At 48.2% G+C, this 25092-nt stretch overlaps 2 protein-coding genes and 3 non-coding genes across 14 annotated transcripts in view; 1 reads left to right on the top strand and 4 right to left on the bottom strand.

Moving 5' to 3' along the window:
* Window positions 1-447, bottom strand: part of PXN (paxillin) — a 46696-nt gene extending 46249 nt beyond the window's left edge. For 2 of the 3 annotated variants that reach the window (XM_037511056.2, XM_054695302.1), the window contains exon 1: window positions 327-447. In XM_037511056.2, the coding sequence (XP_037366953.2) occupies window positions 327-339 (13 nt within the window). In that variant the 5' untranslated portion in view covers window positions 340-447. The remainder of the gene's footprint in view (window positions 1-326) is intronic. The other variant, XM_037511058.2, reaches the window with a different exon arrangement.
* Window positions 448-858: 411 nt separating this feature from the next.
* SIRT4 (sirtuin 4) lies at window positions 859-24081 on the top strand. 8 transcript variants are annotated; one of them, XM_054695300.1, is made up of 6 exons: window positions 859-1027; window positions 1936-2004; window positions 18045-18542; window positions 20507-20801; window positions 20909-21120; window positions 23778-24081. In XM_054695300.1, the coding sequence occupies exons 3-5, from the start codon at window positions 18046-18048 to the stop codon at window positions 21059-21061; spliced, it is 945 nt and encodes a 314-aa protein (XP_054551275.1). In that variant the 5' UTR covers window positions 859-1027; window positions 1936-2004; window position 18045; the 3' UTR covers window positions 21062-21120; window positions 23778-24081. The 8 variants fall into 8 exon arrangements, with proteins under 8 accessions (XP_054551275.1, XP_054551273.1, XP_054551274.1 ...); XM_054695298.1 differs by having other exon boundaries at window positions 1936-2104; XM_054695299.1 differs by lacking the exon at window positions 23778-24081 and adding an exon at window positions 22422-22896 and having other exon boundaries at window positions 1936-2104.
* Window positions 8654-8794, bottom strand: LOC119245437 (U4 spliceosomal RNA). The gene has a single exon (XR_005125356.1). It is a non-coding gene; the product is annotated as a U4 spliceosomal RNA (small nuclear RNA).
* LOC119245438 (U4 spliceosomal RNA) lies at window positions 9388-9528 on the bottom strand. The gene has a single exon (XR_005125357.1). It is a non-coding gene; the product is annotated as a U4 spliceosomal RNA (small nuclear RNA).
* LOC119245426 (small nucleolar RNA U13) lies at window positions 22416-22519 on the bottom strand. Its single transcript, XR_005125353.1, has one exon. It is a non-coding gene; the product is annotated as a small nucleolar RNA U13 (small nucleolar RNA).
* Window positions 24082-25092: the final 1011 nt, after the last annotated feature.

Raw genomic sequence — 25092 nt, 5'->3', positions numbered from 1 at the left:
CTGAGGCGGACGGGGCGGGCCTACAGGCACCGGGGGGTCCTTGGAGCAGGACTGGGCCATGAGGGGTGGGTCCCCCAGATCGGGGACCCGGAGGTGGGGCCGCCCCCCGGCAGGAGGTGACGGCCGAGGGGACGGCGGTGGGGCCGGCCCTGCCAGGGATCAGGCCCGGCCGGGATCCCGGCCCCGCGGAGCCCCAGGCGGCCGGGAGCCGAGTCGGGACCCGGGGCGCGGGGGTGCGATCCCGCGGCCCCGCCGCTCGCTCGCGCCCTCCCGGCCCAGGGCCGCGCGCCCCTCGCCGCCTCCTCTCCCGGCCGCGGCTCACTCACCGAGGTCGTCCATGGCCGGGCCGCGGGCGCCGGGGACCGGCTCGGCTTCGCGCTCGTCGCCCGTCCCGGGGCCGCTCCTCTCCGCCCCGCAACTTTTCCGCCGCGAGCCTCGGCCCGGAACGGAACGCGCCGCCGCCGCGCGCGCCCGCCGCGCGCCCCGCCCCCGGCCGCCCCCGCGAGCACGCGCGCCCCGCCCGCGGCCGCCCCCGCCAGCAGGCCGGGCCCGCCCCGCGCCGGCCCGCGACCGCGCTAGCCCCGCCCCGCGCCGGCCCGCGACCGCGCTAGCCCCGCCCCGCGCCGGCCCGCGACCGCGCTAGCCCCGCCCCGCGCCGGCCCGCGACCGCGCTAGCCCCGCCCCCGCGCCGGCCCGCGACCGCGCTAGCCCCGCCCCCGCGCCGGCCCGCGACCGCGCTAGCCCCGCCCCGCACCGGCCCGCGCGCGCGCGCCCCGCAGGCTGGTGGGCGCTCCCGGGAGGGGCGGCGGCGCCCCCTGGCGGCCCAGCGGCGGGTGGGCGGCTCCCGGGCCTCTGGCCTCCGGGTCGGTTGGCCTGCCTCGAAGTCACACGCCTGACCCGAAGACTGACAGATCTACCCGCGGTCCCCACAGCTCACAGCCCGGCGTGACTGTCCATGCGTCCGGCGCTCGCTCATCTCGCGTGTGTCCGCTGGAGAGTCGGGTTTTAGGGCCGTCTGGGTCTCCCGGTAGGTCACCCCCCAGGAGGGCCTAGTCCGTGCGGGCCAGTCTGGGGCCTTTCCTGGGGGCTCCCCCTGGACCCAGAGCGGGGCCGCTGCCACCTGCCTTTGCCGCCAGACTCAGTCCTTTCCAGTTTAAATACTCCTCAGTCTTCCTCATGCCCCCACCTGAGGGAGACTTCCTGAGCCCCGCATGGAGCAGAGGGGACCCCACCTTGGAGGAAAAACTCTCCTGGCTGCCCAGGTCCTGAAACACCCACTGCCACCCCAGACGCCAGAAGGGCTCTCCTCCCACAGCTCAGAAACTGGGTAATCACAGCTGTCCTGTATCAAGTGTCAGACACTGTGCAAATGTTATCTAGATTAATTCCCCCTAGGGGTAGCTACTGCTGTCAGCCCTTCCCCAGTCTTGGAAATGGGCGGTGGTAGTTTGTCGCTTTGGTATAAAAACAAATGTAGCTTCAAGCTCTCCTAGCCACGAGAATCCACTCCCCTACGCTTCTGTGTCAAATGCAGGAAACAGATGTTGAGTTAGAGGGAGGGCAACGCCTGTGAAAGAGAAGGGGGAAATGAGGGCCGGGCAAGAGAGTCAGATCTGCCACAGATGGACCAAGCATTGGGGAGCCCAGGAACATAACACCCTCTTCAGAGGGGTTCCCTCTGGGCAAAAGTGTCAAGGCTCCAATTCCCCATGTCACCTGGGGATTCTTGAGAAGAGGGGAGTTTTGTCCTGAAGGCTCAGTATCTGGAAGCTGACAGTCCAGGAGCTTCTTTGAATGCAGACCCTTGGAGCTGATCTCCATGACTGCCACACCCTCCCTCCCATATTAAAATTGGAGAGGCAACACTGGTCCCCAACCAGGCAGTCACCGCATTGCATGACCTTCCAACACCCTTCATTTTCCTCTGTTTTGCAGGCACTTCTCACTGTACCACTGTACCGGTAGCGGTGGATTATCCGATGTGTTGTTATCAGACCAGAGCAGGTGAGGGACAGAATCAGGTCCATTTCTGCTCATCACACATCAGAGCCTGTATGCGTGTCGCCCATGGGTATTCATTATTTACTTCCTGGATGACTGGCAGGTATTGTGCCTAACACTTGGAACAGAGTCACAGTTTAATAGAAACAGAAAATTAAGATAGTGAGCTCATTACTCATTTAGTTACATATTTACTTTTTTTTTTTAATAGAGGCATGCTTATTTATTTATTTATTTGTTTGTTTGTTTGTTTGTTTTTTGTTTATACATGCACTGGGTACAGTCAGAAGCACGGGAGGGTGAGAGAATTCACCAGAGCCAGAGCGGGGAGCAGAGCAGGCAGAAGGACCGAAGTACACTACTGAGGGGAGCAGCGGGTGGCAGGAGAGGTCTGCGCGCCATGTGGGACCCTCCACCGGTGGCCGGGGAGCAGCCGGGGGATCGAACCGGCGCCACAGACGCTGCGGGCAGCTTCGCAACCCAGCGCTCAACCGCTGCGCCACCGGGGAGGCCCCACATATTTACTTTTTTTAAAGATTTATTTATTTATGCATACAAGAGCTGGGGTACAAGCCAGAGGTGCCGGGGGATGAGAGGATTCACCAGAGACAGAGTAGGGAACAGAACAGGCAGACTGACTGAAATATACTGCTGAGGGGAGCAGCGGGCATGACAGGAGAGGTCTGCAGTGCCATGTGAGTCATGGTCCCTGGCCAACAGGGGATAGAACTCATGCTGCAGATCCTGCAGATTACTTCATAGTGCGGTGCTTAACCCCTTGTACCACCAGAGAGGCCCCTGTTCACATATTTAATGGTGCTTGTGCTTTGGGGGGGCTCGGAATGTAATGATGAATAAGACTGATACGGTGCCTGTGTACTTGGTGCTTACAGTCCAACAGGGAAGGCAGAAAAGCTAACATACCTGTGTGAAGAATGAATAACCTCACACAATTCCCAGCTGCCTGGAACAGCATATGCAAAGGCTCATAGGCAAGATAGAGACCATGGTGCACAGGAACAACTAGGAGGAAATTGCAGTGTGGACTACAAGGCTGGGAATGATAACAGGGAGGGCAGAGGGGTCAGAGGGATACCTGTGCTGTATCAAACACCCAGCTAAAACTGGGGGGTGGGGGTGGGAGAAGAGGAATCCACAATAATTAAGTCCATGCTAGGTGCTAGAGTTTCCAGAGTGAAAAATATGCTAATGCTGTAATGGTGGGTGATATTCCTATAGGGATGTAATGTCACATTTCCTTTCCAGGAGGTCAGGTGAATTCTCTATAGAACACTAATAATAACAGTTATTCATATGAGACCAACACTGGGCTAGGCACTATCCATGCTTTTTCACATTGACTCCTGACCACAAGTCTAGGAGATGATCACTGTTATCCCCTTTTCCAGCTGGAAAAGCTGAGATCAGAGAGAAAAATATTTACTAAATAAAAGCACAATATAGGGTCTCCCTGGTGGCACAGGGGTTAAAATCTTAGCGCTATCAAGCTATCACCAGCCACTGCAGCCTGAATTCAATCCCCCCGTGCTAACCCACATGGCACAGCAGATCTCTCCTGTCTTGCCACTGTGCCCCCCAGCAGTGTATCTCAGTTGACCTGCCTGTTGTGCTCCCCACTCTGTCTCTGGCGAATCTTCTCACCCCCCACACCGCTGGCCTACACCCCAGTTCTTGTATGCATAAATAAATAAAAATAAATCTTTGGGGGAAAAAAGAGCACAATATGTTCTAAATTACAGCAAAAATTATGAATGGAGGTTGAAATGCTTCCTGGGGGCTTTGACAACTCCCCAATGTTTGGAGAAGCTTTGCTGGAGGAGTAATTCTGAGAAAAACTGAACATTGTAACAGCAAGGAATCCCAGCTTTTCTTAGCTTATCAGAGGGAGGATTCAGGAATTTATGAACCACTAAGTCCCATTTTTCTCATGCACAAGGCTAGACTGCCGAGATTCTTCCTGGCAAGTTACATTCCACACCTGCCTGGGAAGGGAGGGTTTAGACACACAGGACTGCAGGGGCAGAAGAAATCTCAAGAGATGATCCAGCCTTCAGTGGGTGGGGGGTTGGGTTCCTCTCCAAAGCTCCAAAGCAGCTCTGCCCTCACCTGCCTGTGTATCAGCCAAGGGCTCACAGGTTGACCAGCTCTCCTGGAAGCCAACATGTCATCTCCCTCAGTTTCCACGTCAGCGATGCCGCCATCCCTCCCTCGTCCTTTCTGAGTGGAGCCAAGCTGCCACCTGTGGCGTGGTTCTGCACTGACCTCCAAGCTCGGCCCCTGTGGTCTATTTTCTGTATTTTTTTTTAAGATTTATTTTTATTTATTTATGATCAAAGAACTGGGGCGTAGGCTAGAGGTGCAGGGGGTGAAAAGATTCACCAGAGACAGAGTGAGGAACAGAACAGGCGGATCTGCTGAAATAGGCTGCTGAGGGGAGCAGCAGGTGAGACAAGAGAGGTCTGCTGCGCCATGTGGGTCAGCTCCCTGGCTGGGATGGAAGTGGGTGAAAGCTTGATAGTGCTGAGACTTTAACCCCTGTGCAACCAGGGAGGCCCGCCTGTGGTCTATTTTCATCCAAAAGCCAAAGTTGTTTTCTTCCAATCAACCTATTGAATTGTAGTCTATATCCAAAAAATGCACCCATTGTTAACTGTGCTAGTTTGATAAGCTTTGATAAGTTCTTATACCCGAGAACACCCTCCCAACCCCCAGTCAAGATACAACACATTCCATCACTCCTTCATGCCCCTTGCGCCGGATCCCCTCCCCCTTCTGGCTCAGGTAGCCAGGGGTTTGCTGTCTGTCACCACAGATTACTTTGCATTTTCCACTATACCTTTATATATATAAATGGAATATATGTTCTCTCTTTCTCTCTCAACTCTGAGGTTGAGGGGGGTGTACTGGCTTCTCTGCCTTAGTGTGTTCACAAGATCCTCCCATGTCATCGTAGCAGCATGTCAAGTCACCCCTTTTTATTGCTGATTACCACCCCATTATGGGACACTTTGTTTCTCTGTTGTGCTGTTGATGGCTATTTGGATTGTAGCTCCACTTTGGAATAAAGCTGTCATCATGAATATTCATATAAACATCTTTATTGGGACATATTTGCCTTTCTCCTAGGCACAGAACACCCGGATCACAGAGCAATGTTTAAAAATATATCCTCCAGGGCCTCCCTCCTGGTGCAGGGGTTTAAGTCTCAGCGCTATCAAGTTATCACCAGCTACTGCAGCATGAGTCCTATCCCAGGTCAGGTAGCTAATCCACATGGCACAGCAGACCTCTCCTGTCTCACCTACTGTTCCCCTCAGCAGTGTATTTCAGTGGATCTGCCTGTTCTGCTCCCCACTCTGCCTCTGGTGAATCTTCTCTCTCTCACACACACACACCCCAGCTCTTGTATGCATAAATTAAATCTTAAAAAAAAAGTGTATATATGTATATGTATATATGTATATGTATATGTATATGTATATATGTATAACCAACCAAGTAGTTTCCTGTTGCACTTGGAATAAAATCCACACTCCTTCCAGGGCTCTCCAAGACCACACCTCAGAGCTTGTCCTCTCCTCATCTTCCTACCTAGCCCTCCAGCCTGGCAAGCTCTGGAGCCTTTATACCTTCGAGACCCTTCTGGAATGTTCTTTCCAGATCTTGGCTCAGCTGTTCCTGTTCATCGCTGAGGTCTGACTTCACCATCTGGACATTTTCTCCCATCCCCCTTCAGTCCCTATTCCCTCATTCTGTTTTATTTTATTCACCCGCTGACATTATATTCTGTGTTTACTTATCTCTTCATGATTCACCTCTCCCTCCCCCATTAAAATATCAGCATTAGGAGAAGAAGAACCGTCTTGTTGGAAGCGTGAAGGGGACACCTGGTACCAGGTGCTGTCTTGCCTGTGCTGTGTATTTCGCTGCAGGATCAATCTAGACAAGAGGGCCTCCCTGGTGGCACAGGCGGTTGAGTGCAGCACTGTGAAGCTGTCTGCACCTCTGCAGTGCCGGTTCAATCCCTGCCTGCTGCAGAGATACCCGCGTGGCGTGGCAGACCTCTCCTGTCTCACTCGCTGCTCCCCTCAACAGTGTATTTTGGTTGGTCAGCCTGTTCCATTCCCTGCTCTGTCTCTGGTGAATCCTCTCACCCTCCCGCACATCTGGCCTGTACCCCGGTTCTTGTATAAAAATAAATAACTCTTAAAAAAAAATCTGGACAAGAACCCCAAGACCTGGGTTCCCCAAAGCCTCTCCTCCATGGCAGGCCTTTCACAAGGCGCCCAGAACTGACAAAGAAGATGCTAACTAAAAGCAGAGAACTGGAAACAACCCAATGTCCATCAATAGGGGATTGGTTAAATAAATTACATACAGACCTACAATGGAAAACTATGTAACCACTGAAGAGATGGAGGAAGCTTATTATGGCCTCACATAAAACAGTCTCTGAGATCTAAAAAACAAAACAAAAATCTGAGCAGTGTGTGTAACATGTGTATCCTTTGTGGGGGAAATGTAGGAAACAATATATTTGTTTATGAGATGACTCTGGAAGAAGACATAAACACCCATGTCCTCCCCCCACCCCCAGGGGTGGAGGTGACAGGGCTCAGGAGGAGGAAGTTAAATTAACTACCCTTATGAATCTTTTGGATTTCGAGTCACATCTGCATTTCTTCCTATTCCCAAAATGAAGTACTATTTTTAAATTTTTTTGTTAAGATTTATTTTTATTTTGTGCATACAAGAACTGGGGTGCAGGCCAGAGGTGTGGGGGGTGAGCAGCGGGTGAGACAGGAGAAGTCTGCTGTGCCATGTGGGTTAGCTCCCTGGCTGGGGATCCAACTCATGCCTCAGTGGCTGGTGATAGCTTGATAATGCTGAGACTTTAACCCCTGCAGGGAGACCCTGAAGTACTATTTTAAAAATACAATATGGCTATAAAAATGACACTGCAGTGCCAGGGAATCAGCTGTGGGAGAATGAGTCCAATGAGGCTTAGAGAATGTTCCCTGGAAAGAGCTAGCCCTGACCTGATTTTCTGTGGGAACGGGAGGCAGTGGGGAGAGCCCTCTAGAAGGAGGTATTCAGGAAGGTATTCAGGTATTCAGGAAGGTATGTGGAAGGCTCCAGAATGGGCCTGCAGGAATGAGTTTCCACCCCGTCCAGCTTATCTCCTAGAGGAGCCAGGTGGCTGGGGTTGGTCTTAGCAGGAACATCCTGATGCTGGGGGGAACCCTTAAAGTCCAGGAATCCCACGATAGTTGGGGGTTCAAATCCCAACTCTGCCATCTGTGCAGATACCTCACCTTCTTGAACCTCAGGGGTTTTTTTTGTTCTGTTTTGTTTTTGTAAAAATTTATTTATTTTTATACAAGAGCTGGGGTACAGGCCAGAGGCGCGGGAGGGTGAGAGGAGTCACCAGAGACGGTGGGGAAGCAGAACAGGCAGACGACTGAAATACACTGCTGAGGGGAGCAGCGGGAGCCACAGGAGAGGTCTGCTGTGCCATGTGGGAATCCCCCTGGCAGACCAGGAATCGAACCCAGGCTGCAGAGGCTGCAGACAGCTTCACGGCAGTGTGCTCAACCTGCTGCCTGCCCCACTGGGGAAGCCCTGAACCTCAGGTTTTTGCCTTCATGTGAACTCAATAACAAAAGAATGCAAGAAGTAGATGGAGAAATTGTAGCTATAATTATCACTGGGGAACCCAAGTGGAATTTCAGAGCTAGGACAGAAAATGACAAATTTGGGCCTCCCTGGCAACCAAGGCATTAAGTCTCAGCGCTGTCACTGCTGAGGCATGAGTTCCATCCCAGGCCAGGGAGCTGACCCACACAGCGCAGCTGACCTCTCCTGTCTCCTGCTCCCCTCAGCAGTGTATTTCAGTAGATCCACCTGTTCTGCTCCCCACTCTGTGTTCGGTAAATGCTCTCACCCCCGCACCTCTGGCCCGCACCTCAGTTCTTCTGCACAAAAATAAAACCTTAAAAAAAAAAAAACATATATGTACCGTATGGCACATCAATTGTTTCAGTGAATTGCTTTGGGGATAAGGAATGGAGACAATTGTTTCTGCGAGACCTGACCGAAATAAAGCACTTTCAGTGGAGTGAGGGTTGTTGCTTTTGGACCTCGGTGGACTCCTTGGATGGCTCCATCACATTTCTGTTTATTTTCTTCATAGTCCCGAAGTCATCTGTAATTATCTAGTTTATCTGCTTGTGTACTTATTTGTGGTCTGTCTCAAGACTGAGCTCCCTGAAGCAGGGACTGGGTTTAATTTCCCCCAGTGCCCCTTGGAGCCCTCGCACGCCGTTCCAGCGCCTTCCTTCCTGCATAATCACCACCTCGGGCAGCGGGCCAGAGGTGTGCTGGGGCCCGAGCAGGTCCCGCCGAACCTCTGCGCCCGCCACACCCCTGGCCTTCCCAAACGAAAGGAGCGAGGCCGAGGGTGCGGGTGGACGCGGCACGCAGAACTCCAGGATCCCGAGCTTTTAAGCGAAGATGTTGCTCCCTTCAAAGACTAACCAATGTGCTTAATAACCGAAGGTTAAAGCCCCCAGGTAGGATGTCGATGCAACCTGAGCACCATGCAGCTGCTGTTGGACTCTCTCACAGTCAGTCTCCGTAGAGACTGTCAAAAATTGCCAATGCCGACTATATTTCAAGTCGTCATGGCGGGGTATTGGGAAAAGTTTTCAATTAGCAATAATCGCGCCTCGGATAAACCTCATTGGCTACGATACTGCCACTGCGCAAAGCTGGAGGGCGGCCGCACGCGGCCCACCCCCCCACGGATGGCCACTGCCTTCTCAGTGAGGGTGAGCGGCGGCCCGAGAGCGCGCCCCTACGACGTCCCCCCGCGCGAGCAGTCACATTTCTGGCCCGTGTGCGTGGGGGGCTGCTTCTTGTGGGATCATCTCGTGTCGAACGTTCAGATTTTAGAACTGAGAACACAGTCGCTGGGGATGCTGGGGAATCGTATGCAAATCATCGTGACGTCACAGAAGAACGCGTCTAGAGGGTGAGTGGGAAACCCAGCGACGGGACAGCGAGGGTGAGTCAAATGGCGAAGGGGAGCGAGCAGCTCGGAGGGGGACGTGCAGAAGCGGCGGGCGGGGATCAGGGGTGCAGTTTGACATGAGGGGGCGGAGAATGGAGGAAATGCAGCAGCACTAAGCGGAGACGTGAAATACAGGTGAAAAGCAACACCTATAAATATGAACCTAAAGCGGAGTAAGCCTACTTCAACTAAATTAGCACTTTTTGGTAGGAAGTCCGTACTTTGTAGAATTGGCCTAAAAATATAATCCCAGATTTGTAATATCCAGCTCCTTTTGGTACAGTAATATTCAGTCTCCGAAGAGACTGTCAAAAATTGCCAATGCCGACTATATTTCAAGTCGTCACGGCGGGGTATTGGGAAAAGTTTTCAATTAGCAATAATCGCGCCTCGGATAAACCTCATTGGCTACGATACTGCCACTGCGCAAAGCTGGAGAGCACCGCCTCCTGCCCATCACCCCCAATAGGTCAGGTCCCTATTTCAGAAAAGCGAGTTTGACGAGCCTAGGAAAACTGTGAGTTTTTATTTGGTTTCAAATTGTACAGCCCTATGAAGTTTTCTAGGCAACGTTTAGATGCTTTTATATGGTTGCATTGCTTGGTTTCATGTAACTAGATTTCGTTTTAGAGGGAAGCAAAGCATTGTGGGAGATGCAACTAATCAGAGAATGAACGGGCTGGACGACAAATGGGCTTAAGGGCACAGGGTGCGGTTGACTCAGCTTCGATTCAGAGTGTAACCACCGTCTCCAAAAGTGGCTTTTTTTGTTTGTTTAAACTATGGTAAAATATATACGTAGCATATAGTTTATCATTTTAACCATTTTAAGCGTACAATTCAATACCATTAAGCACCTCCACCTTGTTTGCAACTGTCACTATCCGACTCCAGAACGTTTTCTAAATTCCTAAGCTGGAACCCTGCCCCCGTTCATCAGACTGACTCCCCGGCCCCAGCCCCCAGTCCGGGCCACGCTCTGTTCTACTTCTGCTTCTCTACTCCTCTGATTTGGCTACTCTGAGTGGCTCAGATAAACGGAATCATAGACTATTTTACTCTCTCGTGTCTGCCTGAGTTTACTCGGCATATTATTATTTTTAAGGTTCATCCATGTTGTAGTCTGTGAGATCAGGCTTTCATTCCTTTCTAAGGATGAATAATAAATTCTATGGGTTTTTGTTTATCCATTCATGCCTTTTGGCTGTTGTGCATAAAGCTCCTCTCAGTATTGGTGTACGAGTTTTAACTTCCTATTTTCAGATTTTTGTATAAGTACCCAGAAGCGGATTTTTTGGATCCTATGGTGATTCTGTGTGTAATCCAAAAGGATTTTCTGCGGACCTCTTAATTCAGGGGTAAAAAGACATTTCTGCACTAGTGCCCACAGTTCGTGAAGTTTGAAGTAACTTTCCATCTTGTTGCTTCTTTTCCCTTGGCAAGTGGAAAGCTGCCAGAAACCTATATCTGGAGTTGATTGTTCCCTGAACTATATTCTCGCAATTAGTTTTATCTTGGATTTTTTTTTTAAATAAAGATTTATTTATTTATTTATACAAGCACTGGGTACAGTCAGGAGCGCAGGAGGGTGAGAGAATTCACCAGAGCCAGAGCGGGGAGCAGAGCAGGCAGAAGGACTGAAGTACACTGCTGAGGGGAGCAGCAGGCGGCAGGAGAGGTCTGCGCACCAAGTGGGACCCTCCTCCGGTTGCCGGGGAGCAGCCGGGGATGGAACCTGCGCTGCAGAGGCTGCGGGCAGCTGGGCAGCTTTGCAACCCAGCTCTCCACTGCTGTGCCACCAGGGAGGCCCTATCTTGGATTTTTAATGCAAATAGTAGCTTCTGAGAAAGTGCAACTTCCCCCATCATTTATTAGAATAAAAGTCAAACAGGAAATGTTCAAAGTATTGCTCAGTAAGCATCCATGTATTCTAGATGCAAAAGTGACATTTTTTAAAGGCCTGTGTGATGCTGATTTGTAGTTTTTTGTTTGTTTGTTAAATTTACGGCCATAACTGTCAGCCTAGGAAAAATCTGCAGGAAAAAAGAAAAGACTGGCAATCTGATTGGTTTAGAGTACATATTTTACTTTGATCCACTCAGCTGTCATTCATTTCTGTTTGAGGGGGGAAAAAAAGGCTAGTGTTATCAAAAAAACTTCTCAGTTCTTGAGAACATCTTGACTGGGTGGCTCATTATACCTATCAGTAGCTATCAAGGGAAATTGTATTTCTGTCAGGGATCACTTCATCCTGCATGGATGACTTTCCAGCTCTATGGAAAAAAATGAAAACTCAACTAGTTTCTTCCCAGAACATGAGATTTTTTAGACTCTAACAACACAACAGTCTTGGGGGCCTCCCTGGTGGTGTAGGAGTTAAAGACAGCACTATCAACCTATCGCCAGCCACTGCAGCACAAGTTCCATACCTGCCCGCCAGGGAGCTGACCCACATCTTGCAGCAGACCTCTCCTGTCTTGCCCACTGCTTCCCTCAGCAGTGTATTTCAGTAGATCTGCCTGTCTTCAAAAAAAAAAAAAAAAAACCCACAACAGTCTTTCATTCCCATCTAGTCTCTACTAACGATGTTCATTCCACGCGGAGAACTGAAAAAAATAACCTGCATTTGAGTTTTTTCATGATATCTGGCTAGGGAAGATGACACTTTTGACTTTTCCATAGGTTTTAATAAAGGACTCTTGTGTGCAAAAACGTCCTGGGTTATAATTAATTTTAAAATAATTTTTTGACCTCCATATTTATGATGAGAAAATCAGAGGTCAAACTCAGACTTGTCTCCATACTGTTCCTCTGGGCTTCAGTTCATCTTGAAATGGGGGATGAGAGTCCTTAGGTGGTCTTCACCTTCTCTGCTAGGTCCCATTTGATTATGCTTGAACATTAAAATTGATCAATGTCTTTTTAGCAGCTGTTCTTATTGGCTACACATTATTAACAACTGGAAAGTATATAAACCGACTTGATGTCCAGGTGCCTCCCCAACCAATGTAATCAGAATCTCCGGGACTGAGACCCAGGTTATGTTGGTTAATTTAATAAAAACACAAGAGGAGAAAGAAAATCAGAGAAGCCAAGTGGGTAAACAGGCTAGTCCCTGTTTGGCTTTCATTGTTCACATTAACTGTAAAATATCACATTTTCAGCAATTTGTGAGTGTATTTCTTCACCGCCCACTGCCAGGTGGGAACTTGCTTCCATCCCTGTGAGTGGAAAGGATCTTAGCGCTGGAGTTGGGAGTCAAATCTTGAGAAGCTGTTTTAATGCAGGGTGAATTCCCAAGTTAGCGCTGTTGAGATGTGCTATTTTTGCACTTCAAGACAATGGTGTGGAAAAATCTAACTCCTCTCTCAAAGGACGCGGATGCGGGAGTTCAGGCTGAGCGCGGCAGGTGCATCGTGAATCAAGGTTCAAAACCTCCGATCGGAAAGGACCGACAGGGGGCGCTGCGGGAAAGCAGGTTTCGGCCACCGTGAGGCCCAGAGGATTGTGGGATTTGTAGTTTTCCTTGCACCGTTTCCACTTCAGGAACTACATTTCCCAAAATGCAATTGTAGCCAATCCAGGGCCGCGCTTGGCCGTGACGTGTGTCTCTAAGCTGTGAAAGGTGAGTGTGTGCTCTGCTGGCTGCCTCTTTCTGGAAGTTGTGGGGTTCTCGTAAGGGGTCCCCTTTCGCCTCTTTGCCCTTCAGCGGCACCTGGGGGGCAGCAGCAGCTCCCGCAGAGCTGGAGCCCTTGGTCTCCGGGATCCCGACGAGGGCTTCGCTCAGGTGCTGGCGCGCGGCTGTGGAATGTCAAGGAGAGCGCGGGGTCCCGAGCCCGGCTCTGCAAAGCCAGGCCTAAACTAATGTTTACTTAGCGGGTGGTGTCACGAGTGAATTTCTGCATTTTATCAAGTAATATGTCAAAGCCTTGTTTTTACAGCTCGAAAAGCTGACTCGCCGGGGTTTAGACTGGCCACGTCTCAGCGCTCTGCTGTGTCCAGGGGGCGTTTGCAATGAAGAGGAAAGTAATAGAGGCCTCCCTGGTGGCTCAGGGGGTTAAGGCGCAAGCTATGAAGCTGTCCTCAGCCACCGCAGCAGGAGTTCGATCCCCAGCCAGGGAGCTGCCCACATGGCGCAGCAGACCTCTCCTGACTCGCCCGCTGCTCCCCTCAGCAGTGTGTTTCAGTGGATCTGCCTGTTCTGCTCCCCACTCTGTCTCTGGTGAATCCTCTCTCCCCCCACACCTCTGGCCTGTACCCCAGTTCTTGTATGCATAAATAAATAAATCTTAAAAAAAAAAAAAAGAATTCACTTCTAACCAGAGGTTCCTGGGGAGACACAATAGGCCCTATGTTGTGCTAGAATCCGGCTTTACCAAATTTTACTTTTCCCCCTCCTTTTAAAATCAGAGTATTTTTTAAAAGATTTTTTGAATTTATTTATGCATACAAAAACTGGGATGTAGGCCAGAGATGGGGGGAGAAGGGGGTAGAGGATTCACCAGAGAGAGATCTACTGAAATTCGCTGCTGAGGGGAGCAGTGGGCAAGACAGGAGAGGCCTGCTGTGCCATGTGGGTCAGCTCCCTGGCTGGGGGTCTAATAGTGCTGCAGTGGCTGGCAATAGCTGGCTTTCCAGATTTGGGTTCAGGACTCTGATTTCTCCTTGACATTCCACAGCAACACATGAACAGGACCACCAGGGAGCACCCCCCTGACTATTTTAATAAACTGAAAAATACAGTTTCCTTTGGATTCAGACAGACTTGGCTGACTCAACCAGCCATTTTATTTTATTTTTTTTAAAGATTAATTTATTTATGCATACAAGAGCTGGGGTACAGGCCAGAGATGTGGGGGATGAGAGGATTCACCAGAGACAGAGCGGGGAACAGAACAGGCAGACTGACCAAAGTACACGCTGGGGATTGAACTTGTGCTGCAGAGGCTACGGATTGCTTCATAGTGCTGTGCATAACCCCTTGTGCCACCAGGGAGGCCCTGATTGAAGATTCTTAAGAGGTCAGGAAGATAAAATTGGCTACAGTTGCTATGATATAATTCAGTGTGGTGGCCAGATTTTATTTTGTGGGAGGTTTTTCTTAAAAAGATAAAAGTGGGCTTGATGTTTCCCGTTGGACTTGGACCTAGGAGGGTGATGAAATCAGTTTGTACCAGTGAGGGCCAGTTAAATATTTAGGAATTTGTTAGCCAATTATTAAACCACTGGTAGCCTGAAGTTGGGCATGATTGGGTTATTTTCCTTAGTCCGAGAGGAAGGGGGGAACCTAGTTTACCTGGCAAGGATAAATTTTCTCTAGAAGCTTGAGCCCATATTCAGTGCATCCTTGAGTTATTTGTTCCTGAGCTACTTTACACCCTTCCAAATTTTACAGAAGATTGATTTGAATTACAAGTGAGATTATAAATACACTGTAGGTGTAACTACAAGTCACAAGTACCTACAAGTTACAAGTCATTGAATAATTCGTTATTGGTAGGTTCTGACTAGCATGGAATCTGCGGCTGGAAGTAGTAGAGTCTGGATGGACAGCTTTCTGAGATTAGGTGAAAACATGTATACTCGCTGATGCATTTTCTGATACCTAGACATTATTTCCCAAAAGACAGTATTGTGTATAATTCCAGCAAAGTCCTACTCCCAGCCATTTCTCAATATCATTCTGTTTGCTCTCACTGCCCTTCTTACAAATATTTTACTGTGCAGATTTGCTGATTATGAGATAGCTTTTGGGTTGGCAGCTTATAGATATTCGATGTGTGGGGTGCAGGGGGAGAGGGGTAGTTCTTGAAATCTTATCTGTAACCTGCTCCCAAATCCCATTCAGGGTGGACTATTGGGGAGGAGGAGATGACAAAGATGTTGTCCAAACTTTTCTTTTTTATTTATTTATTTTTGCATAGAAGAACTGAGTATAGGCCAGAGGTATGGGGGGGGTTAGGGGTTGGGGTGAGAGGATTCACCAGAGACAGAGTGGGAAGCAGATCTAATGAAATACCCTGCTAAGGGGCGTAGCAGGCCAGACAGGAGAGGTCTGCTGTGCCATATATGGGTTAATCCCTGGCCAGGGATGGAACTCAGGCTGTAGTGCTAAGAAGGAAACCCCAAGCTTTCCTTTTATTTGTGAATTCTTGTTTAGAGTTAGGGTTTGTCTGTATTTTTTTAGGCTAGGCTTAGCCCTGATTATCTCTGTACTGTTCAAAATCATGTTCTGTTGCTTTCCTTTTTTATCTAAATCTAGGGCAACTTGAGGGTGGTATATTTTTTTTTTTTTTTTATAGAGGCATGTTTTTATTTATTTATTTGTTTGTTTTGTTTATACAAGTACTGGGTACAGTCAGAAGCACGTGAGGGTGAGAGAATTCACCAGAGCCAGAGCGGGGAGCAGAGCAGGCAGAAGGACCGAAGTACACTGCTGAGGGGAGCAGCGGGCGGCAGGAGAGGTCTGCGCGCCATGTGGGACCCTCCGCTGGTGGCCGGGGAGCAGCTGGGGATCGAACCGGCGCCGCTGAGGCCGCGGGCAGCTTGGCAACCCAGCGCTCAACTGCTGCGCCACCGGGGAGGCCCGAGGGTGGTATATTTTTAAGTCACTTGTCCTACTTCACTTTTACTTTGAATTTCAAATATGCTTTCTCTGAATACTGTATGATTGCTGATATGGTTCAGATATTAGAGTTTTATCTACCTTTAAAGCAAAACATTGCACAGTTTAGCTTTTCTTCAAACTTCTACATTCTTTCTTTTTTTTTTTACTTCTCACTTTAAAAAAAAAAAAAAAATTTATTTATGCATACAAAAGCTGGGGTACAGGCCAGAGATGCGAGGGGGGTGGCATGAGAGGATCCGCCAGAGACAGAGTGGGGAACAGAACAGGCAGACTGACTGAAATACACTGCTGAGGGGAGCAGCAGGCGAAACAGGAGAGGTCTGCCTCGCCATGTGGGTTTCTCCCTGGCCAGCCTGGGATCAAACTCATGCTGCAGAGGCTGCGGATTGCTTCATAGTGTGCGGTGCTTAATCCCTTGCACCACCAGGGAGGCCGCCTTCTCACTTTCATATCATATCTCTTAAACTTTTAAAATATTCAAAAGATATAAGCATTTTCTTTCATCTCTTGGCTTTGGAATTTCTACTCTCCACTGTTCTGTGGACACTAGAATACCTTCAATCCAGACCTTTTTTTTCCCAGACATTGTATTTTTGTACTGTGGAGGTAGCATAATATAATGATCCCCATGAACTTCAACAATAAACAACTTCAACAATAAACCAGCTTCAACAATAAACAACTCTTGGCTAATCTTGTTTTTATTTATTTACTTTTGGCTACTCTGAACCCCCCCCATGTTATTTTGAATCAAGTCCTCCCAGATATATCATTTTATCCAAATATTTCCATATGTAACTCTATGGAATGAGGACTTAAAAAAAAATCACAATACCTTTTCTTATACATTAAAAAAATTAACAGTAATTTCTTAATATTGAACATCCAGTTAATATTCAGTTTTTCAATTGTCTTATGCCATATTTTAAAATTTTGTTTGAATCGGGATCTGAAGAAGGTCTATATATTGCAATTGGTTGGTTTTTAAATCTCCTCTGCACTGTAAACCTCTCTTCTTCTCTCTCTGTCTTTATCTCCTGCAATTTATTTGTTGAGGAAACTGATTTGTGAGTCCTATAATCTGGACTTTGTTGGTTAGCACATTGCTTTTTCCTCTGCATTGCCATAAATTGTTCATTGGCTCTAGAAACTTGATCAGAGTCAAAATCAGATTTTTTGGCCAAGACCATATCTTGGATGGTGGTTTGCTTTTCCATCAAGAGTCTCCTAATTCTAGCTTTCTCTCTTTTTGTAATACTAGCAGCTATTGACACTCAATGCTTAGGTCCCATTTTTGTTTTTCAGCTCTAGCTCTTACACATTCTCTCTTCCTCCAGCCACTGGCAACTTTTCATTTACTTTCTGTCTCAACAGATTTGTCTGTTCCAGACATTTCATATAAGTGGAATCATACTTCTCTTTTGGTGACTGGCTCCTTATACCTTGTATAATGTTTTTAATGTTTATCCATATTGTAGCATATACCAGAACTTCATTATTTTTATAGGTAAATAATATTCCATTATATGGATAGACCCTACTTTGTTTATCCATTTGTCAGCTGATGATTAACTTTGTTTTTTTTTTTTTTTTTTTTTTGTGGGACCCTCGCCGGCAGTCAGGGAATGAACCGGCGCTGCAGAGGCTGCGGGCAGCCTCGCAGCCCAGCACTCAACCGCTGCACCACCAGAGGAGGCCCTGATTAACTTTGTTTTCAAAAAACAGTTCCGGCCTCCCTGGTGGCACAAGGGGTTAAGACACAGCATTTCATATGAAGGTATCCGCAGCCACTGCAGCGCAAGTTCGATTGACTCACATGGTGCAGCAGACCTCTCCTGACTTGCCCGCTGCTCCCCTTAGCAGTGTGTTTCAGTGGATCTGCCTGTTCTGCTCCCCACTCTGTCTCTGGTGAATCCTCTCTCCCCCCACACCTCTGGCCTGTACCCCAGTTCTTGTATGCATAAATAAATAAATATTTTTAAAAATAATTAAAATAAAAACCAGTTCTCACAGGGCCTTCATGTTGGCACAGGAGTTAAAGTCTCCGTGCTATCAAGCTATTGCCAGCCACTGTGGCATGATGCCCAGCCAGGAAGCTGACCCACATGGCACAGCAGACCTCTCCTGTCTCACCCGCTGCTCCCCTCAGCAGTGTATTTCAGTAGATCTGCCTGTTCTGCTGCCTACTCTCTCTGTGGAATCCTCACACACCCCCCTCCCCACACATCTCTGGCCTACACCCCTATTCCTGCATGCATAAACAAATAACATAAATTTTTAAAAAACAAAACAGAACAATTCTCACATGAGCTTTCTCTCTAGAATGAGGATGAACTCTGGACTGCCTCTCGGGATGACAAAAGGCTGCTGGATGGTAAATGTCAGCCGGCAGTGCTCTCACGGATCCGTTGGGTTATTCGTACCACCGAGTCCTCCTCCGGACCCTGAGAAAGTCAAAGAGTTACAACGCTTCATCAGCCTTTCCAAGAGACTCCTGGTGATGACTGGGGCAGGAATCTCCACCGAGTCGGGGATCCCGGACTACAGGTCAGAAAAGGTGGGACTTTATGCCCGCACTGACCGGCGACCCATCCAGCACAGGGATTTTGTCCGGAGTGCACCCATCCGCCAGCGATACTGGGCGAGAAACTTTGTGGGCTGGCCCCAGTTCTCCTCCCACCAGCCTAACCCTGCACACTGGGCTCTGAGCAACTGGGAGAGACTCGGAAAGCTGTACTGGTTGGTGACCCAAAATGTGGATGCCTTGCACAGTAAGGCGGGGAGTCGGCGCCTGACCGAACTCCACGGATGCATGCACAGGTGCAGCAAGGGCTGAGCGGTTTGAACACACAAAACCATGTGCTCCATAAGAGCAGGGACCCGGGCTGTGTTTTTGTTGTTGTTGTTGTTGTTTTAGATTTATTTATTTATGCATACAAGAACTGGGGTATAGGCCAGAGGTGTGGGGGGTGAGAGGGCTCACCAGAGACAGAGCGGGGCACAGAGCAGGTGGATCTACTGAAATGCACTGCTGAGGGGAGCAGCTGGGAGACAGGAGAGGTCTGCTGTGCCATGTGGGTCAGCTGCCTGGCCGGGAATCAAACTCTTGCTGTAGTGGCTGGTGATTGCTGCAGTGGCTGGAGATAGCTTGATAATGCTGTCTTTAATCCCTGCGCCACCAGGGAGACCCCAGACCCCAGGCTGTCTTGAGCATGCTTGCCTTCCTTAGCCCTTGAGGGGAGGATTTTGGAGCCAGCTTTTTATTTTGGTGTTGATCCCAGCAAACTCAGCAAGGAGATGGGGAGGTGAAACGGGAAAGGATGGAATTCCCAGAAAGGACATGTTAATGGCTGGGTTGCTCCTTTGGTCAGCTGGTGCTCAGCCCTGGGCGGCCCTGTGACTGTCTAGAACTTGCTTTAGAACTGGCTCACTGAGTCAGGAAGCTCTCCCATCCCTCAGTGGTGGAAGGTCCCTCGGGGAATTAATTCTGGAACACTGACTCTGCTCCCCCCAAGGAGGCTTCCTCGGCCAGAAAACACCCTAAGGAGGAAGTTACTGATGAGTGAACTGTGTGCAAGTGACTTCTAGGGTGTCCTGAGGGGATTGTGAGCAGAACACCAGCACATCTGCTGCAGCCTGTAGGACCTCCAGTGCCTGTACACCTGCAACACTCTCGGTTCCGTGGTGTAGAGAGAACCCTGTCAGTACTGATGCAAGGAACACGTGCCACCCTGGCCAGACCTGCAGCCCATTGCAGACCATCTCCTTATCCTGAAGCCCCAGAGAGAAGCCTTTGAGCACTGAAATCAGTTGGCTGTAAATTTTTCCTGGGTGCCTACAGTGTACCACCCTAGGTGGTAGGGAGAGATCAAAACCAGAGTATAAATGTGGTCTACTTGCTTGGGGATATTTCCTCATCTGTTTGCAGGGAGACCCGGAGAATAACACATTTAATGACAATGCCACACACACCAGTTGAATTGGCCAGGGAGCTGACCCACATGGCAAGGCAGACCTCTTCTGTTTTGCCTGCTGCTCTCCTCAGCAGTGTATTTCAGTAAATCCACCTGTTCTGTTCTCCACTCTATCTCTGGTGAATCCTCTCATCCTCTGCACCTCTGGCTTGCACCCAGTTCTTCTACAAAAAATAGACTAAAACTTAAAAAAGAGAGAGAGGGGCCTCCTCTGGTGGCGCAGGCGGTTGAGCGCCACGCTGTGAAGCTGTCTGTAGCCTCTGCAGCACTGGTTCGATCCCGCCGGCCAGAGACAGAGAGGATCCCACATGGCATGACAGACCTCTTGTCGTGCCCGCTGCTCCTCTCAGCAGTATATTTCATTGTCTGCCTGTTCTGTTCCCCGCTCTGTCTCTGGTGGGTCCTCTCACCCTCCCATGCATCTGGCCTGGTTCTTATATAAATAAATCTTTACAAAAAGAGAGAGAGAGAGGGCAGTGATGGACAGTTGTAGCAGATGAGGAGAGCAGAGGATGGAGTAAAAAACACACTGGTTTTGGCATTAGGGAAATCATTTAGGCACCAAGGCAGACATGGTTGTGTAGTAAGGAAACATTACTTGTTCTAGAAGGTTGGCAGTAGAAGGAAGGGGAGGAACAAGGTGGTAGCTGAAAAGGTCTTGAAAAAGTATTCCTGAAACGGGGGGAGATCTGTGGGTGCTAGGGAATAGAAGCTGTAGTGGAGGGGCTGACAATGGCCCGGGAGTCAATGCCAGGGCAGCTTCGGGCATCCCCAGCACAGCCTGTTGAGTTGGCTCCTCTTTGGTTGCAGGGTCCTCTGCTTGGATTGTGGTGAACAGATACCACGTGGGGTGCTGCAGGAGCGCTTTGAGGTCCTGAACCCCACCTGGAGTGTGGAGGCCCATGGCGTGGCTCCCGATGGTGACGTCTTTCTCACCGACGAGCAGGTTCAGAGCTTTCAGGTGGCATCCTGTGCTCGATGTGGGGGCCCTCTGAAACCAGATGTTGTTTTCTTTGGGGACACAGTGAACCATGACAAGGTGGACTTCGTGCACAGGCGTGTAAAGGAAGCCGACTCCCTCTTGGTGGTGGGATCGTCCCTGCAGGTATCTGACTTGGTGGGGTAGGGTCTGCCCCCTCTGATAAGTGGGTTCCCTGCTTGGTTCCTCTCTTGCATCTAGAGTGCTCTTACCTGTGTCTCCTTCTCGGACAGGTGTACTCTGGCTATAGGTTTATCCTCACTGCCCGGGAGAAGAAGCTCCCAATCGCTATACTGAATATTGGACCCACACGGTCAGACAACCTGGCCTGCCTGAAACTCGATTCACGCTGCGGAGAGTTGCTGCCTTTGATTGACCCGCACTGACCACAGCCTGATGCTCCTGAACCAGCAACTGGGCTTTCACTTGAATCCTGGGGCTAAAGGTAAACACCTTCTTGGAGATTCCACTTCCCACTCAACTGAGAGTAGTAGGGGGCACTGAGAAATTAGAAGGCCATGTGTGGCCTTCATGTATGGCCCTTCTTAATTAAGTGTTTAATGTACCTTATGGTGTAGGGTTTGAAAGACTAGGCTTTTCCAATTCTGGACACCTAGCTATTTAAGGCAGGATTCCCAAACCTGCCATCTTCCCACTTTTTTTTTTTAAAGATTTATTTATTTATTTATACAAGCGCTGGATACAGTCAGAAGCGCGGGAGGGTGAGAGAATTCACCAGAGCCAGAGCGAGGAACAGAACAGACAGACTGACAGAACAGACAGACTCACTGCTGAGGGGAGCAGCGGGTGGCAGGAGAGGTCTGCGCACCAAGTGGGACCCTCACCGTCGGCCAGGGATCGAACTGGTGCTGCAGAGGCTGCCAGCAGCTTCGCAGCCCAGCGCTCAACCGCTGCGCCACCAAGGGAGGCCCCCACTTTTTGTTTTTGTTTATTCCCAGTAACAGTTTTTTTTTTCCCCAATAACAGTTTTATTGACAATTCACTTACCATAAAGTTTACTCTTTAAAAGTATACAGTTAACTTTCAGTATACTCACAAAGTTGTGCATGAATCACTGCTATCTAACTCCAGAATGTCATCATCCTGGGAAGAGACCTGGAACCCATTAACTAGTCCTCCCCACTCCTTCCCCCCAGTCCCTGGCAACACTTAGTCTTTCTGTTTTGGCCTGTTCTAGACTTTTCATGAAGTATGTGGCTTTTTGTGTCTGGCTGTACCACATCATGGTTGTTTTTTTTTAATTTTATTTATTTTTGTGTAGAAGAACTGGAGAATAAGCCAGAGGTGTGGTGGATGAGAGGATTCACCAGAGACAGAGTGGGGAGCAGAGGGGCAGATTTACTGAAATACACTGCTGAGGGGAGCGGTGGGGACGGATAGGAGAGGTCTGCTGTGCCATGTATCTGTCAGCTCCCTGGCTGGGGATTGAACTCAGGCCGCAGAGGTGATAGTGCTGAGACTTAACGTCTAGGCCACGAGGGAGGCCCACATCATGTTTTCAAGGGTCATCCAGATAGCCACATACTTCAGTACTTTATATCTATTTCAATATATGAGTACCATCAATTAAAAAAAAGTTATAGCTTTATTAAGCTATAATTCACATCCCATACAGCTCACTCACATTGTGTATACCATTCCAGAGTTTTAGTATATTCCAAGTATATTCCAAGTATATTCCAATCACATTTTATTTTATTTATTTATTTATTTTTCTCACATCAGAAGGATAATGTACCGACGTCGTAACAAAGTTTAAGGGAGGCACATCTCACACAGCTGTGTGAACACCCAATCATCATGCTTATGAACCGGAAAAGGATCGCCAATCACTTTTTAAACAGACTTTTAATGAGCAGTTTTAGATTCACAGCAAATGGAACAGAAAGCAGGAGTTCTTATGTACCCACTGTCCCCTCTACTCACATGGTATTCATATTTACCTCTGGAGGGACATCTTATTTGCTCCCAAGTTTTTGGCCTTATGAATAAAGCTGCTATAAACATGTGTGTGCAGGGTTTTGTGTAGATGTGTTTTCACAAACTCATTTGGGTAAATACCAAGGAGTGAGATTTGCTGGAATATGTGAGATAAAAGCATGTCGAGTTTTGTAAGAAACTACCAGAGTTCCTGAGTGGCTGCACTTTTCCTACCAGCAATGAATGAGAGTTCTGGTACAAGCACTGTTAAAAAACATCTGCTGGGCCTCCCTAGGGCCCAGGGGTTAAGTCTCAGCAATATCATCCCAATGGGCCTGGCCTGAGTTTGATTCCCGGTTAGGGAGCTAACCCACATATGGCACAGCAGACCTCTCCTGTCTCACCTGCTGCTCCCCTCAGCAGTGCATTTCAGTAGATCCACCTGTTCTGCTCCCCACTCTGTTTCTGGTGAATCCTCTTACCCCCACACCTCTGGCCTACACCCCAGTTCTACCCCAGTTCTTCTACAAATATAAATATTTTTTAAATGAAAAGAAAAGGAAATTAAAAAAAAAAAACCCTAAAATGAAGTGTCCTGTATATATAGAGAAATGCTATATCCTAAGTGGATAGCTTGATGAAGATGTAGAGCATCCAGATGAAGGAGCAGAACTTTATCAGCCCCCAAGAAGCCTCCTTGGCATAGCCACTTTTTAATAGATTTTTACCTTTTTTTACATATAACATTACTTTTAGGCATATAACATGATTCGATATTTGTGTGTATTGTGAAATGGTCACCACAAAAAAATCTAGTTAACACCTGTCATACAATAAAATTATTTTTCTTAGTTTCTTATTACTAGAAGAATATTTATTTACTGCAGAAAGTTTAGCTGACACAGATAAGTGAAGGAATGTAGTACAAATTACCCATAATCAGTTCTACTGCTGAGATACCAAGGTTTAAAGTTCTGCTATAAAGTCCTCTTCACTTTAAAAAAAAAAAGGTATTTTTGTCACTATATGGGGGTGGGTGAATACTTAAGATCTTCAGGCTGATGAGATAGTTGCCCCCTCAGCTCCCTCCCCAAAAGACTTTGTCAAGCAGTAGCTTCTTCTGATGGGATAAATGCTTTCCCTTCCTTTTTATCTCACCAGGTAGAAGAAATGGCCGGGAAATATGTAAGCCAGTACTGCTGCTAAAGTGCTCCTAGGGATCTCACTCATGTGGGGGGAAGGAGTAAAGGAAATGGCTTAATTCATAATTTGAAGAAATGTCCTTAATTGCAATTTTTATATAGAAAAGGTGAGCGTTCATCTGAATGATTTTCTTAATCAAGGAATAAAGGAATCATTTAATAGTACACCAAGTATGTGGGGTTGTTTATACTGTGTATGTGTATTATATTATATGTATGTTTATATTCTTTTTTTTATCAGCTAAAAGAGAAAGGGGCTTTATGACACGGTCCTCTAAGGATCTCTGTTTCAGCTGCAGGAATGAGACACCTGCTTTGAACCCGGTCTGTAGAGAGGAAACAGTGAGTTCCCAAATGGGTTCTTAGATTTGATTTGTTTCCGCTGAGGAAAGCAGCAAGGCTTGTTTGATTACTGCTGTAACTAGAATCATTGTATCAGGCTAAAGCTTTCTCTGTGCAATCTCACCAACAAAGTGAAGCAGAGAGAAGAATCACAGCCTATTCCAGGAGGTCTTTTGTCTAAAATTAGGACAAGCAATATGAGTTCATCCTGCACCTGCCTAGGAAGCAAATTTCAGTTAACTGGGATAGTCCAAGATCTTGAAAACAGAGTCCTTTTCACCTACACAACTGTAGGTTTGCAAATAGTCATTCCTCCTGAAGAGGTGTAAATTGAATATCTCACTCCAGCTTTTTTTTTTTGCTGAAGAGGATCCTAAGGTGCTTTGAACCAAATCTGCTCAGTTACCCACAGTCAGTACCAATCATTGTGTTCTAATCTAGGTCCTTTGAATCTTACACCATTTTTAAAAAAGATTTATTTATTTATGCATACAAGAACTGGGGTACAGGCCAGAGGTGTGGGCGGTGAGAGAGAGGATTCACCAGAGACAGAGTGGAGAGCAGAACAGGCAAATTGACTGAAATACACTGCTGAGGGGAGCAGTGGGTGAGTCAGGAGAGGTCTGCTGCGCCATATGGGCAGCTTCCTGGCTGGCCAGGGATCCAACTCATGCTGCAGAGGTTGCGGACAGCTTCATAGATAGCCTCTTAACCCCTTGCGCCACCAGGGAGGCCCAAATGCCACTTCTTGAAGGAAAAAAACTCATCCAATAAAGGAATTTTTTTCTTCAAATTTATTAGAAAGGGAATATACGTGAAATTGAAACTCGATATATAGACAGAGCTGATTTCCATCTCTATCTTGCTACTCGTTCAGTGAAGTTAGGCGAGTCATTTTCTCTGATTTTCAGTCTCTTCATAATGAGGATAGT

The sequence above is a fragment of the Talpa occidentalis genome, unplaced genomic scaffold (genome assembly GCF_014898055.3).
Source record: "Talpa occidentalis isolate TD23 unplaced genomic scaffold, MPIMG_talOcc4v2.1 talOcc4.14, whole genome shotgun sequence".
Taxonomy (NCBI): Eukaryota; Metazoa; Chordata; class Mammalia; order Eulipotyphla; family Talpidae; genus Talpa; species Talpa occidentalis.
This window is presented reverse-complemented; position numbering and strand designations above follow the sequence as displayed.